The 16,845-nt window shown below is 38.4% G+C and overlaps 1 protein-coding gene across 1 annotated transcript; it reads right to left on the bottom strand.

Annotated features, from left to right (window-relative positions):
* Positions 1-1,070: 1,070 nt before the first annotated feature.
* Positions 1,071-14,717, bottom strand: LOC117904852 (NADH dehydrogenase [ubiquinone] 1 beta subcomplex subunit 8, mitochondrial). The gene is made up of 4 exons (XM_034817645.1): positions 14,539-14,717; positions 14,273-14,359; positions 14,063-14,158; positions 1,071-1,410 (listed from the first exon to the last, which is right to left on the bottom strand). The coding sequence occupies exons 1-4, from the start codon at positions 14,674-14,676 to the stop codon at positions 1,354-1,356; spliced, it is 378 nt and encodes a 125-aa protein (XP_034673536.1). The 5' UTR covers positions 14,677-14,717; the 3' UTR covers positions 1,071-1,353.
* Between the last annotated feature and the right edge of the window lie 2,128 nt (positions 14,718-16,845).

The following is a 16,845-nucleotide window of genomic DNA, read 5'->3' as shown; positions in this document are numbered from 1 at the left end:
GACCGGTGAAAAACACTCTAGTGACAGATTTATAGCCTGGGATATCTGCCAACCTCGTGGTTGAAGGGTTGAGGAACTCAGAGATAGAATCACGCACAAGGCCACGCAGTGCCAGCGTCACTACAACCAAACACTCGGTTAATGGGACCCCTTTGGCAGTCATTTTCTGCTCAACTCGGTATCATGACTAGGGAAGAAGGGAGCCTCGCCACTGGACACTACCATGGCATTATGTGCCTGCCGACCTCTCAGACATCAGCGTCTCTCCCTCATACCCAGCCACAAGTGTACAAGTATCAAAAACAATTAAATTCCCCATGATGAGGTCCAGTGTACAGGTCAGTTTCTAATCCAAAAAGTCAAAGTATCCCAAAATTAATACTCTACTTGGTTGCCAAGTCGTATGAAAAGAATGGGAAACCAAAGAAAAAAATTCTAGAACGGACACTTCGATGATCAATTTAGGAGTTTCCAGGGGTTCATATCTTTTCCAACGTCTGTCTCAGCCGACATGCAACAACAGCCAACCGCATCAGCTCTCTATGAAGCATACACAAACCATAAAACATTTGATCTTCCAAAGCAAATTAAAATGAGGTTTCAGTGTTAGGTGACCCGACCAAAAACAATGACATGTCATGACAGCTTCATCACTCGAAACATAATCCCACTAATCAAGCTGGACCACGTGGCCCACTAATCAAGCTGGACCACGTGGCCCACTAATCAAGCTGGACCACGTGGCCTTAGAGAATGCACAATGGTCCACCATTTCACAAACAGCATGGACAAACTTCCCCATAATCTCTATGACCAAGTGGCACAGACTGTTCATGGCTCCACTTGAAAACAATTACCAGTTTCAGCTTAGTTGTTTATAGTTGATAGGGTTTTCTTGACATATTGTGCTTTTCTAGTTTCATATTTGATTCTTGCTTTAAAAGGCCATGTCGACATTCCAATTGACTCCAGTCTACAAGCAAAAAATAAAAATAAAAACAAATTTCATGAGTATTAATCAACTGCCCGTTCCCAAAGTGCAAAGCCACATCCATTCTGCTCTTCCCGAATTGACACTCCCCTTCCAATGGTGTGTTGGGCATCTTGTTAGAGAGCCAATTTGATTGGAAGATATTAAGGCATACAAGATCATTCTAACTGGATAAAGAAAACATGAGATTATAAAACTTCTAATGAGAATCACATTAAAAATTATGTTTGGACAGGTTAATTTCAGCTAGAGCCTGCAGTTATCCTTTATTTCCAATGACACTACCAACACCAGAGAAACAAATGGACAAGAGAACACATGAGTAACAACAATGTTCATGCACTTTTTTGCACCAGATATATCTAAGGTTCTCCACCAAGCTCCACTCGCAGGTTATCATATGGATAGACCCTAGGTGTCTGTTCAAAAGAAACGCAAAGTACCATGAATCAGCAGCAGAATAGGATAGTAATATCAACTAAATTAATTTAGGGATCAACCTTAACAGATCCATGCATCTATCCAAGTCACTTACAGAAAACTGACATTTATTGAAACAAGAACGTGAAAGCAATTTAAGCAATTCTGTCACTAGCATTTCTGGCCCAAATTCATTTCAGAAAAACATGAATAATTTCATGCACAAAATGAATTTTTGATTCAGCTGCTTCTAGTAGAAAAGACTGATTTCCAAAAGAATTGCCAAATGCAAAATTATTATTCCAAAGTTCATTACAACTCACTGAGCTTCACCAATAGAAGAGACAAAGCAATATACTGTCAAAGAAAAAGGAAGACATGAACCACTTCAATGCATACAGATGACTTAGTATACCACACACACTTTTAAACAGAAAACACTAACTTGGATTGCTTAGTGTAACAGTACCTACAGAGAATGGATGTTACCACTAATTGAGAGAGTATTCCAAGTGGTGCATCTGGACCACAATTCTCATACTAGGAGAACAGGTTAGTCTGCAGGTGCTTTCACAATTCAGGACGTTTCCATCAGAGAGGTCTTCCTCTCATCAGGAGCTCAATTTTTCGGATGGTACTCTCCCTATGTAAGGAATTTCAAATTGCAAACTCATGTGCCTCAAATATATCTTACTTGAGAGACTCGTCTGCTTTAGTTTTTGAACCCAGAATCAACTGAAAATTTCTGAATCTGCAGCAACCATGTTCGGCTGCAGAATGCTATATCAACATAAAGTCATAAACTACTGCAGGAGCCACAGCAAGGGGGTGGCTTGGTGTCTACCGGGAAGCACAGGTGTTCAAACCTGTCAAAGGGAGCTTACCAAAAAACAAGTAAGAAGGTGAATGAAAGCATGTAGCAAGGGAGAAAGATCTGGAAAGCTTTAGAACAAATCAAATAGGAAACTCTTGTCGGAAAATGGCAAGTCCATCCAATCACTGAGAACGGGAACAACTGAGCCACATGACCAAGTGGGATCGGAAGCATTTGAATCATAATGAGGGAATCATGGTCAGACAGAATTCTTAAATTGGAAAAAAAAAATGATAGCAAGACATATGGATCGAAGTGACATGTTCCTTGAGGATTCTAGTTCCGATAATGGACAGTTAAGAATTAACAAGTCAGGAGAAGGAGGTTGGAAGCTATAATAAGATGTATGGTGCCAACATACAGCTAAGTCAACTCAGGATCCAAAGATACAGAGGTATAGCAGTATGGTGGCAAATTCAGTATGAGTTGGTGAAAAGCAAAGGCATACAAAGATACATGAGATGGGGATGGATTCCTTAGTATAATTGTGTCAGAAAACTATAAAAATGCGATGGTGAATCAAATCATGGAAATATTTATTTATGCTGTTGTGAAGGATTCAACGTTTAAGAATCTTAAAGATGTGGTTCATATGTAAAAAGGCAGGCTTTGGATTTGGAACACACTTTGAAAATCATCCTTCAAGTTCTTCACTTCCAAAATCACTTGGATCAGTCTAGTTCCTATGAAGAAGCTACTCTCTGTTTGAAGGCATTAATTTAATAAAATAGTGATAGTTGATCATCCTATTTTGAATGATGGATCATACCTAACTAGTTTTTTTTTATAAGTAAACACACAGAGAAAATATATATTAGAAATGGATCATACCTAACTAGTGAATAGAATAAAAAGAAGTCGGTGAAGGAATCAGCCATTTATTACTGCAACTACTGTTGGACCGTGATTTGGAGCTTTACTTTTGTTGATGGAAGTTGACAATTAGATTCATATTGATGTACAATGAATTTTCAACAAACTAAATAAAGAATATCATCAAAAATCATCTAATGAAAAAGGGATTGCAATCTAGTAAACAAGGAGAATACAAGGCACACCATCAAAGAGAAAAGGAAAGTTTGTATTAGACCATGCTCCAACTAGCTACAAAATTGAATATAGATGTTACATTATAGCTACCACAACCCACCGGTACCGGCTGCCTCCCCCCCATCATATATATATATATAACTTTTCTTCTTTGTGTTCTAAGGCATATGCTGAATTTAAAGATCACAAAGGGATGGTATTAAGTACCCCCTAGAAACTCATAGATTTTATCTTTTTTTTCTTGCATTTATAAACCTTGAATGGTTCATCCCATTGAATGGATTAAGCGAAAGGTCCTTTGTGTTGCCTTTTGCTTTGTTGGTCTTCTTCTATTTTTCTCTCCTTCTTCACCTCTTCTCTGGGAAAGTGTTGTTAGAAATTAGGTTTTTGCCTGTGTGAAAATTTTTAGTATTTTAAAACACACACACACATATATAGATATTGAAGGAACAAATTTTTTTTTGTTGATAAGTATTGAAGGAACAAAATTTTTGCCACTTAGTTTATTGACTCTATCCTCTCAAATTCTTCTATTTTTCTCTTTCCATATTGTCTACAAAAACGAAGGAAAGTCATTTTTTCAAATTTCAATGGCACACTTGCCCATAAAACCACCATACCATCAAAGCATCACATTCTTAATCTTGTAAGAAAGAACCCAAGGAACTCCAAATAAAGAAACAATTAAGCCCAACTACCTACAAGTCCGTCCACAATGACTCAAAATGCAATTGCATGGAAGGCTTTTGATTGGCCTATTCCCTATTTGGGTCTTCCCTTGGGGAGGAACCCAAAGGTTTGTGTTTCTTGGGATCCGGTGATTGAGAGAATCTTGCGAAGATTAGATGGGTGGAAAAAGGCCTATTTATCATTAGATGGAAGGATAACTCTCATCTACTCATGCCTATCCCATATTTCTAACTACTTTCTATCCTTGTTCAAGACTCCCGCTACAGTGGCTGGAAATGCAAAGGGATTTTCTTTGGTTAGGAGCAGAGGAATGCAAGAGAGACCATCTTATTAGTTGGGATTTAGTGCATAAGCCGAAGGTGGAAGGGGGGTTGGGGTTTGGGAAGATTTCTCTAAGGAATCATGCTCTTTTAAGGAAATGGTTATGAAGATTTCCTAGGGAGAGTTTTGTTTTGTGGCATCAGGTCATTCTAAGCATATATGGGACACATGCTAATTGATGAGATGTCAATACTATAATCAGGTGGTGACATCGTTGCCCTTGAAAGGCTATTGCACAAGATTTTCAAGATTTTACTAGGTACACTTGGTTTGCAGTGGGAGATGGGGAGAGAATCCATTTTTGGGAAGACTTGTGGTGAGGGGACCGACCTTTGGGTTCCTAGTTTCCAGGACTATTTAAAATAGTCACAATTAAAAATCTTCACATCTCTTCAATTCTTAGGTCTACTTATCCTTTCTCTTGGAACTTTAATTTCCATCATAACCATTCTGATTATGAGATAGAAGAATTAGAAAGTCTCATATATTCTCTTACTTAGTTGCATTTAACCCCATTTATTCTAGATACGAGAGCCTAGTCTTTATCTACTTTGAGGTTATTTACAATCAAGTCTTTCTTTCTATTCTTATCCCACCCTTTCTACTCATCTTTCGCTTTCCCTACTAATTTTGTTTGGAAATCTCAAGTCCTTTTTGAGGTCAAGTCTTTTGTTTGGTTAGTGGCACACAAAAAAGCAAATACTAATGACATGTTATAATTGAGAAGGCCTTGCAAAGCTCTTAATCTTGATATCTTGTAAGTTATATATGGAGCATGGAGAATCAATAGATTAACTCTTCTTACATTGTCCTTCGACGATGGACGATGGACGATGGACGATGGCACAAATTATTCAAATAGCCAAGATAGATTCGATTCCCCTGAGGAGCATTTGTGACTTGATGACCATTAATTATAAGGAATTGGAAAGATCCAAGAGAGGCCTAGTATTCCGGCAAACCGCTTGTATTGCTTTAATTAGGGTTGTGTGATGGGAAAGAAATACTAGGATTTTTTTTAGGATAAGGCAAGGAATTCAAAGGTTCTATGGAATACCATTCACTACCTTACTTCTTTTTGGGCATCCTGCACCACAACTTTTAAGGGCATTTCCCTTAATGCAGTTCAACTAGATTGGTTAGCAGTATATAGTTCTAAGGGCGTGGATTAATAAGGAGAGGTTGTTTTTGGTAATTACCATATGACTTTTTGCTTTTGGTATTCAATATGTTTAGCTTTCATTTATGGGAAGATTCCTCATCCTTTTATTATACTTCTTAATTCCTATTTCAATATAATGCATTGTTGTTTCTTATAAAAAAAAAACAAAATAAATAAAATGCAATTGCATGGATTCCTTCCAATATCGGTATATCTAACCAGCTTATAAAAAAATTGGCATATCCAACCACATTCCATTGGCCAATAAGATTTTTTCCTAAGCCGTGTTCCAAACAAAGAAACTCATCTTCAAAGGAATTTTGGATCTCTAAGGCTATGTTTGGTGCCTGAAAAGGTTGAAGGAAAGTGCTCAAGAAAGAAAATAAAAAGGAACAGTAAAAGGAAAGAAAAATAAAAAATAGATTTAAAGTCAATAAATTATTTTTCTATGTTTTTCAAACTCATTTCACTTATTTTCCTCTATTATATAAAGATTAAATAATTTTAAAATGTATAAATTTCAAACTAATTTCAATTATATTTGATTTGCATTCATATTTTCTGTGGGTGAAACCAAATATGAGAGAATCATTTTCCTATACATTTTTTTTTCTTCTCTTAGTACTTTTTTTTTTTTTTGATAAATAAAGGGATTGTATTAAAAAGCCACCAAAGCAGTGGCTAGAATTACAAGAAAGAAAAAACACCCCTCACACCCTAGCTGAACGCCAAGGCCCTAGGAGCAACCCAAAAACCACCCTTAATGGGAGAGCACCCAATCAACAAAATCAACTAAGGTCGAGGGACCATCTTTTATAGACATCTTTGTCTCCGACCAAAAAAGATAAACAAAAGAAGACTTAAGCCTTTGAATTGACAGCTCTATTTCCTCAAAAGCCACTTTGTTCCTTGTCTTCCAAACCGTCCAAAATAGGCACAAAGGACTTGCTTTCGAAACACCCTTCCTCTTCTTACCCACAAAGGTCTCATTCCACCCCAAAAACATCTCCTTCACCGTGGCTGGCAGCACCCACTGCACCCCGAACAAAGAGAAAAGCAACACCCAAAGAGTCCTTGCCTTTTCACAATGGAGTAGAATGTGATCAATTGATTCTTCGTTCCTTTGGTAAAGGTAACATCTGTTAGCTAGAGCCCAACCTCTCCTTTGAAGTTGATCCAACGTGAGGGCCTTCCCCCACGTTGCTTCCCACCCAAAAAAACTCACTCTAGGCTGCACCGAGACTTTCCAAATAGCCGACAAAGGGAAGGAGGCTGGATGGCCTGATACTAATGATTTGTAAAGAGACTTAACTGAAAACTTCCCACATTTAGTCTCTCTCCAAATCACCGTATCATCCACACCTTGCTGAATTCGTTTCCCATTTAAGGCCACAAAAAAAACTGCACACCTCGTCCAACTCCCAATCATTCAACTGTCTAAAAAACAATGGGCTCCAACTTCCCCCACCCTCATTGCACCTCCAAACATCCTTAACCCAAGCATCCTTAAAAACTGCCAATGCAAATAAGGAAGGAAAAGAAACACAAAGAGGTTCATCCCCACACCAAATATCTTTCCAAAACTTCACCCTTTGCCCATTCCCCACAACAAAAAATAGCCTACTTTTTACAACTTCCCAATCCTTCCTAAGAGTTTTCCACAACCCCACACCATACCCCCCCTTTGCTTCCTTTGAACTCCATCCCCCTTGCTCCTCCCCATACTTTCCCCTAATCACTTGGTTCCAAAAAGCCTCTCTCTCAATAGCAAATCTTCAACTCCATTTACACAAAAGAGCCTTATTGAGGATAGAAAGGCTCTTAACCCCCAACCCCCCATTACACTTCTGAAGGCATACCAAATCCCACTGTTGAGAGAGAGAGAAAGAAGAAAGACCTTAATTCTTATTAATCTAATGATCTACTTACAATTGAGAAATATATATATATACAAGGCTAGGAGTCCTAACTACCATACATGTATCCTATATTAACAAGGAAAGGTTATATACTATAAATACATTATATTCAACACTCCCCCTCAAGCTGGAGCATATACGTCATATGCACCAAGCTTGTTACAAATATATTTAATCCTAGGACCTCTGAGAGATTTAGTGAAGATGTCAGCTAGTTGATCATTTGAATTAACAAAACTTGTAGCAACACATCCTGATGCGATCTTCTCTCTAATGAAATGACAGTCAACTTCAATATGTTTGGTCCTTTCATGAAAGACTGGATTGGATGCAATATGTAATGCGGCCTGGTTATCACATATGAGTTTCATCTGTTCATCCTTTCCAAATCTCAACTCTAGAAGAAGATGTCTCAACCATATGAGTTCACATGTTGCCAAAGCCATAGCTCGATACTCGGCTTCAGCGCTAGATCTGGCCACTACATCTTGTTTCTTACTCTTCCAAGATATTAGATTACCTCCAATAAAAACACAGTACCCTGAAGTGGAACGTCTATCTGTGGGTGAGCCAGCCCAATCTGCATCTGTGTAACCAACAACCTGAGTATGACCTCTGTTCTCGTACAACACACCTTGGCCTGGTGTACTTTTGATATATCGAAGAATGCGGATTACAGCATCCCAATGGCTATCACATGGTGACTGTAGGAATTGACTAACAACACTCACAGGAAAAGAAATGTCTGGACGAGTAATGGTGAGATAGTTCAATTTACCTACGAGCCGTCGATATCTCCCGGGGTCTCCTAAAGGCTCCCCCTGTCCTGGTACAAGTTTGACATTCGGATCCATAGGTGTGTCTACCGGTTTACAGTCTAACATACCAGTTTCTTCCAGGATGTCTAAAGCATACTTCCTTTGGGAAAGGACCACAGCAGAACTGGATTGAGCTATCTCAATTCCCAAGAAATACTTGAGTTTCCCCAAGTCTTTGGTCTGAAAGTGGGTAAAAAGGTGTTGCTTTAGTTTCTGAATACCATCCTGATCACTGCCTGTAATGACGATGTCGTCCACATAAACAACCAGATAAATACACTTCCCCAACGAGTTATGATGATAGAAAACTGAATGGTCTGCTGTACTGCGAAGCATGCCAAACTCTTGAACAACAGAACTAAAACGGCTAAACCATGCTCGAGGAGATTGTTTCAAGCCATATAGAGAACGGCGTAACCTGCATACTAAACCAGACTCCCCCTGAGCAACAAAACCAGGAGGTTGCTCCATATAAACTTCCTCGGCAAGATCACCATGAAGGAAGGCATTTTTAATATCCAATTGATAAAGAGGCCAAGAACACATGGCAGCCATGGAGAGAAGCAGACGAACAGAAGCAATCTTGGCAACCGGAGAGAATGTGTCACCATAATCAGAACCATAAACCTGAGTATAGCCTTTAGCAACTAAGCGGGCCTTAAGGCGATCAACCTGACCATCAGGACCAACCTTAACTGCGTAAACCCAACGACAACCAACGGTAGATTTACCCGAGGGTAAAACAACAAGATCCCAAGTGCCATTAGAGTGCAGAGCAGCCATTTCATCCACCATTGCCTGTCGCCAGCCTGGATGGGAAAGAGCTTCATGGGTGCTCTTTGGAAGAGAAACAGAGGATATAGCAGAAACAAAAGCAGAATAGGGTGAAGATAATCGATGATAACTCAAAAAATTGTAAATAGGATGAGGATTACGAGTAGAGCGAGTACCTTTCCGAACAGCAATGGGTAAGTCATTAGGAGAAGGCAGAGCCGGGGTAGGTGAAGCCGAAGGGATAGGAAGTGAGTCAGCAGGTGCCTCAGCAAAAGGGAGAGGAGCAACGACACGAGGGCGACGATGATAAACCTGAAGTGGCCGAGGAGGCATAGCATCAGGTGGGGAGACAATGGGAATAGGCAAGACTTCAGAAACAGGAAGAGACTCAGAAGTGGTGGAAAAGAATGGTGAGTCCTCAAAGAAGGTGACATCAGCGGAGATAAAGTATCGATGAGTCTCAAGGGAATAACAACGATAACCCTTCTGAAGTCTAGAGTATCCCAAGAAGAGACACTTCATGGCTTTGGCGGAAAGCTTGTCCTGTCCAGGAGTGAGAATATGAACAAAGCAAGTACAACCAAAGACACGAGGAGGAAGGAAATAAAGTGGTTGGTCAGGGAAGAGAAGGGAGTGAGGAATCTGATCATGTAAGACAGAGGAGGGCATACGATTAATCAAATAACAAGCGGTAAGAACAGCGTCCCCCAAAAACGAAAAGGAACATTGCTATGGAGGAGGAGAGTACGAGCTGTCTCAACAAGATGTCGATTCTTGCGTTCAGCTACCCCATTTTGTTGAGGAGTATGAGCACAAGAAGACTGATGAAGAATCCCATGATGAGACATAAACGAAGTAAATGTGGCTGAAAAATATTCCCTGGCATTGTCACTGCGTAACACACGAATAGAAACATTGAACTGGGTTTGGATTTCAGCATAAAATTTCTGGAAAATAGAGAATAACTCAGCTCGATTTTTCATTAAAAATAACCAAGTACATCGAGAATAATCATCAATGAAAGTGACAAAATACTGAAATCCTAAAGTAGACGCAGTCCGACAAGGACCCCAAACATCAGTGTGGACAAGCTCAAAAGGAGACTTTGCCCGATTATTCAAACGCTTTGGGAACGAGACACGAGTATGTTTCCCAAGCTGACATGACTCACACGGAAGCGACGATAAAGTGGAAAAACGAGGGACCATCTTCTGGAACTTGGAGAGACTAGGGTGGCCCAGACGATTGTGAATGAGGAGAGGAGCATCAGTGGAAATGCAAACTGCAGGAGATGAATCCGAGGTGAGGTGATAGAGGCCTTGAGACTCACGTCCTATGCCAATCGTCTTCCCCGTACTCCGGTCCTGCAAGGTCACAAATTTATCAGAAAAGGTAATAGAGCAATTAAGAGTACGAGTGATTTTGCTGATGGAAATAAGATTAAAAGGACATTCAGGAGTATAAAGGACAGAAGTGAGAGGTAGAGAAGGCAGAGGAAGGGCCAAACCAATACCTTTAGCCACAGTTTGAGAACCATTAGCTAAGGTAACATTAGGTAAAGCAGAGGTAGTAGTAATAGAGGAGAAAAGATCCTTATTACCAGATAAGTGATCAGAAGCTCCAGAATCTAGAATCCAGGGTCCAAGAGAAGATGTGTGGGTAAGGCAGGCAGAGGCATTACCAGGCTGGGCAACAGAGGCAACAGAAGCCTGAGATGCGGAAGAGCTCGGAGCTTGAGGCAGCGGAGAATCAGAGGACTGGGCCACATGGGCAGTGCGAGGAGGTCGTCCATGTAACTGATAGCAACGATCGCGAGTGTGGCCAAGTTTATTGCAATAGGTGCAATGAGGACGTTGACCTCTACCTCGGGTACCACTACGGCCTCCTCGAGAGTTAGTTTGAGAAACTAACACAGAAGAATCTGAAGTGCTATCAAATGGCAAAGTCTGAGTGGAGGAGATACGGAGGAGGCGAGCAAACACATCATCCAAGGACGGAACTGATGAACTACCAAGAATCTGATCGCGGACAGGCTCAAGATCCGGACGGAGGCCAATAAGAGTAAGAACCATGAAGAACTTGTCAAGCTGTGTTTGTTGAGCCCCAACATCAGGAGTAAGAGGCATCACAGTCAAGAACTCCTCCTTAAGAGAGGCAATCTGGCCAATATAAGTAGATAGATCCAAGTCCTGTTGGCTGAGATGGACAATTGCAGAAGCCACCTTATAAAGACGCTGGATATCATTCGTATATAATCCTTTGGCCTGAGTCCAAAATTTAAAACAAGTTTTGTAGGCCCGAAGATGAAGAAGAATCTTGGGATCAACCGATTGCCATAATACACTACATAACTGTGCATCTATCTTCCTCCACTGTACGCGGTCAACCTCAGGGATATCTGCCTCCTGTGTAATCAAGTGATCCTCATATCCTTGACCCATAAACCAAAGTTCAACAGACGCAGACCAGGAAAGATAATTGTCACTGCCAACCAATTTCTCCGAAGTAATCATAGGAGATCCAGATATAACAGCGGAAAAAATGGAATTTTTAGTAGTCATATCTACTTATCTGAAGAATGAAGTATGTTTGGATCGAAGAGAGCCCTAATACGGCTTCAGATTGCGGCGTGGCACCACCGAAAAAGGGAGACGGCCTCAGATCGCGGCGTGGTACCACCAGAAAGGTAGAAGAACACTTCCCAAGGCACGTGCAGGGATTGGAGTGGAGAAAAAGTAGTCGGAGCTTCGCCGGAAAGGCTGTTTGGAGGGCCGACGGAGACAAAAATCCCCAAAAGAGGTATGTGCAGGGCTCGGATGGGAGAACCAGGGAGGTAGGGAGGCTGGTCGGCGTCAGGCGAAGCTGGAGGAGGAGGCGCGTCGCCGGAAAAGGCCTCACGCGCCCTCACGCGCCGGCGCGTGAGATTCAGTCGCCGGCCGGAAATTTGCGCGTGGACGGCGCGTGGATGGGATTTTGGTGCCGGTGCCTTCACAAAAGTTGTAGATCTCCTCCAGGCGCTCCTTCTGGTATAGTCGGTGTCGGAAAAATACGTCGCCGGAAAAGTCGCCGGAAAATCTCGCCGGAAAATTCGCCGGAAAAGTTCGCCGGCGGTGAGTAGTTTCTGTCGACGATCCGAATGACCGGAAAGTATTGGAAGATGGGGAAGGTGACCGGAATGAAACACGGTCACCGGAAGGTTTCCCGGAGTTGATGACACGGGAAACAAGAAAGAATTAGGTTTTCTTCCTTGGCTCTGATACCATGTTGAGAGAGAGAGAAAGAAGAAAGACCTTAATTCTTATTAATCTAATGATCTACTTACAATTGAGAAATATATATATATACAAGGCTAGGAGTCCTAACTACCATACATGTATCCTATATTAACAAGGAAAGGTTATATACTATAAATACATTATATTCAACACCCACCTAATCAAATGAAGCTTCCTCTCAAGAGCCCCACCTCCCCATAGGAAATCCCTCTGAATTCACTCTAACCTCAGTCTAACTTTTCTGGGCATAGAGAGCATGGACATAAAGTAAATGAGCATACTAGCTAGAGTACTCCGAATCAAAGTAATCCTACCTCCTTTGGATATGTATTGGCTCTTCCATCTAGCCAATTTTTTCCTCATTCTCTCCTCCACACCGTCCCAAACAGTCAGCGATCTGTACGGCGCACCTAAAGTTTTCTTCTCTTGGTACTTTTCAGAAACCAAACATAGCTTAAATCTTTTGTATAGGAAAAGATGATACTCCATCAACCTCTAAAGCCTTACAATCAAATTTCACTGAAACCCCTATTCTTCAAATCATCAACATTAGTGTGTCATTTAAATAATTTCTAATAGTCTCAATATGCAATAAATGTAAGAAGGTACCACCCACTCTGACTCCAAACCAAAAAGGCTCTCCTAAAAGGAGGCACCCTGGCACCCAACACCATCCAATCTCATCCGCAAACTCCTAACAATCACCCACCCAAGTGTCTTGGAAGTAGCCACATAAACGAAAGAGGGGAAATGTCTTCCAAAGAAGTCTCTCTCCACTAAATATTGGTCAATAATCTAGATAACTAACCATCAACATAGTCACTCATTTTCTAGTTAAAAAATCCCTAGCCCCCCTTCTCCCGATCTTCCTTGCCAATCACTTTCCACATGCCCAACCTATGAGGCTTCTTTACCTCACTAGAATACCGAATACCATCCCTCTTTATTCTTCATGTACTTTTTCCCAAACACCTCCAACTTAAAACCATTTTCTAAAATAAAGCCTTTTTGTGCCTACAACTTCCTTACACCCAAACCACCCATTGACTTCTCCAAAGACAGCCTTCCAAATTCACCAAACTAATTTCTAAAGACCTTCACCTAAAAGAAAATCTCTTTGGATCCTTTCAAGCTTATTACTCACCATTTTTGTCAAAATTACAAAGGACATGACATAGATTAGGGTACTAGAAAGAATTATTTTCAGCAGGGTCCCTTTGACAAATATTGATGCTTCCATGATGCAAGGTCCCAAACTAAAAGGGATTAAGAAGTTAAGTGCAAGGTAAATACTCTGCCCATCAAAAAAAGAAAAAAAAAAGTACCAAGGTAAATGCTCCAATCTATAACCGAATGGGAAGTACAATTTATTTTTCTTCTGTTTTCTAGTTGGGTTTCCATGTTTTCCAATTGATAGGCAAAATCGCCTCTTCACTCTCTCAGAAAGACCAGAACTCCAACTCTCCATTCTCTGAAAAAGATCAGAATCCCAACCATAGATGTCAAAAAATCAACTGAGCTAATTTTCATGTAACACCAATTTTCACACAGAGACCAAGTTTCACACTAGCAAGGCAAAAGAATTGCTATAAAGCAGCAACAAATCCAACAAACATATAATTATTCAAGGATGTAATTCCTCTCCAAGACCATGTTATAACCCTTGACTTCTCTCTTTTCAATTTAAGAAAGCATAAGCTATCCGAACAAGATCAATGAATTTCACAAAATCCAAGGTTTTATAAATAGGGGTAGATTTTTCACTTACAAACGGTATCTTAGAGGCTTTATCATTCCACACGGCCAACAGTCCAAGGGACGCAAAAAAGCTCAAACCTCCACACATCCAAGCTAATGCTTCATACTGGAATCAATAGCAAGTTCTTAAAACTCTACAGGCAGAAAAGCCCTAAACTTTGATTATCAAGATAAATAAATAAATAAAAACTCTTCAAATCCAACAGCCGGGGAGTTTTACCTTTCCCACAGTTTCAGCAATGCGATCTATACAGGGTTCGGGGAATGGAGTCCCGTTGTCCCAAATCAGCTCGTCATTTACAGGAAGCTAAAGCAGAAACATAGCAAAACGTATTTAGGGTTTCTACTGTTTCATTTCCGGTACTATCAAGAATAAATCAATACGATTTTTGCGTTCAGAAATGATTTGAAACTCTCAATCAAGCGATGGATTGAAGGATTTCTGGAATGTTATGTAAATCTAAGATTTTGGGGAGAGAAACTCACTGGTTTGTTGGGGACGATGTGTTTGCCAACAGGGAGGCCCATGCCGGAGCGAAGACAAAGAGAAGAAGCCACGGAACGAGAAACAACTCCGTTTCCGCCCATGATCCTTGATGCTACATTGCTCAATCTCCCTGCCATTTTCTTGTATTAGATTTTCCTCTATGAACAAGTGAAACCCTTTTCTGCCTGTGTATGTAGGACTTCAACTTCAAGGGATCCAGAAGAAACGACGTCGTCTATGTACCAGCTAAAATTAATGTTTATTCAATAGGTACGAAAAAAATTAGGGAAGATTGTGTTTATACCTTGGGTCAAAAGTAATACATGTTTCATTTAAATGTACGTTATCGAAGATAATATCTTTATCAAAAAATACATAAAATTTTAATTATTTATAGATAAATGTATTAAATTTGAATTTCACAAATTAAATTTCATATTTTGTGTTTTATTTTTTCAAATGTATATATATATATATATATAAGAAAACGGATTTTTCTCAAAAGTTTAAAGGGGCCAAAGAGCTTCTCAATACTTCATCTTAGTTCTTAAATTTAGGTTGTTAAATAACGAACCGAGACAATTGACCCGAGATAAAAATGAAAGAGATTAGGTATAAATAATAGAAGTAAAAAGAAAAAAAATGATAATTAAGGTACCAAATAACCTAACTAAACATGATATAAAATAATCATACATAAATATATATGTCACATGATTTGTTTCATTATGTTTTTCGACATATTCATACGTAATGATTTCCCACAAAGTAGTGACAAAATATATAACTCGTACAAATCTTTTTATTTTCCAATTTGATTCAATCTATTCGTTTGTAGAGCTATTTACTCAATCGCAAACACTTCTAACATAAGGATAAATAATCAATTTTAAAATTACTTATTGTCAATCACTTTCATATATGAATCTATCTTATTCAAAAGGGAAAAACTTGCATCAATATCTCAATTCCAATTCAAACATAGTTTTATACGAATTTACTATTATAACCAAACCCTAACATTTAATACATTATATATATCCAATAAAATATCAAAGAGATATTTTGTTATAAATCTTTATTTAATGGGTGTTTAGTAAATCAATTTAATAACTTAAAGTGACTTAATAACTTAATTTAAGACATCAAGTAAATTAAGTATATTTGATAAAATAATTTATTGGTATGACTTAAAAACAAAAACAACTTTAAGTAATAAGTAAAAACAATTAACTTATTTTTAAGTCAACATCTTCATTTTACTTTTTTACTCTCATTTATTATAATTACTTCTACGATCTTTTTTGCTACTCCACGATACTTTCATTATTACTCGACCTTTTTTATCCTAGTTATAATTTATGAGAATATTTACATTAATTTGATGATTTAAAATAAATTTTAAGTTAATTTTAGCAATAATCTTAATATTTAAAATAACAATTAAGTAATAAGTTTTAAATAAATAATTTAAATTTAATTTAACTTATGGTCAACTTAAGTCATTAAATAATTATTATTAAGTTTTACCAAATATTTCCTTAAACATATCGATTACCTTTTTTTTATATATAAATACTTGTATGATATAATTTGTTTTTATTTATATTCAATCTTGAGTCCATTATTCAACAATTATATCCATTCATTATTTTTTATATAAACATATTATATATATCCAATAAAATAACAAAGAGTTATCTTTACTATGTTTATAACTTTTTTTTGTAAATACTTGTATCGTAAACTTTATTTTCATTTATATTCTATCTTGAGTATCCTTACTCAACAATTATATTCATTCATTATTTTTAGATTTTATATAACAAATATTATTCTTTTTTTCTTTGCAACTCCCTTTTTATACAAGTTTTTTTTTTTTTTTTCAATTTTTCAACTTGTTTAAGTCTTATTTTGACTTGGATATATTAAGTGCACCAGTCTTTCCTCTCTCAATGCTCATTCTATTGAATGGATAAAAACAAGAAGGCATATGCGAATATAAAAATGAGTTGGCGAAGGTGGAGAGAAACAAATGATATAAGACAATAGAAAAAAGAATTTGTACCGAATTTTTATGCTCAAGCTTTGGTTTGTAAACACAAAAGTATTGTATGGTTTTTTTTTTTTTTTTTTGAAAAGATTAGGTTCAAATTTTTTAGAAGAATTCCTTATAGAGGAAGAACAAACTTGGTGGTATGTCAATGAATTAGTTCACTACATAAATGAGACTTTATAAATTTAGGGACTTGAGAACATAATAAAAGACAAGAAGACTCAATGTTAGGAAGTGTCTTAAATTCCTA

This window comes from Vitis riparia, chromosome 2, assembly GCF_004353265.1.
Source record: "Vitis riparia cultivar Riparia Gloire de Montpellier isolate 1030 chromosome 2, EGFV_Vit.rip_1.0, whole genome shotgun sequence".
In the NCBI taxonomy this organism is placed as follows: domain Eukaryota; kingdom Viridiplantae; phylum Streptophyta; class Magnoliopsida; order Vitales; family Vitaceae; genus Vitis; species Vitis riparia.
The sequence above is the reverse complement of the archived record's forward strand: the minus strand, read 5'-3'. Positions and strand labels throughout refer to the sequence as shown.

What these genes read in the sequence shown, in the direction of transcription:
- LOC117904852 (XM_034817645.1), bottom strand. Translation starts at nt 14,676, where the DNA reads ATGGCAGGGAGATTGAGCAATGTAGCATCAAGGATCATGGGCGGAAAC. An exon ending in ACATCGTCCCCAACAAACCA is followed by an intron (nt 14,360 to 14,538) that starts GTGAGTTTCTCT and finishes TTTCTGCTTTAG; the next exon opens with CTTCCTGTAAATGACGAGCT. An exon ending in TTGCTGAAACTGTGGGAAAG is followed by an intron (nt 14,159 to 14,272) that starts GTAAAACTCCCC and finishes TATTGATTCCAG; the next exon opens with TATGAAGCATTAGCTTGGAT.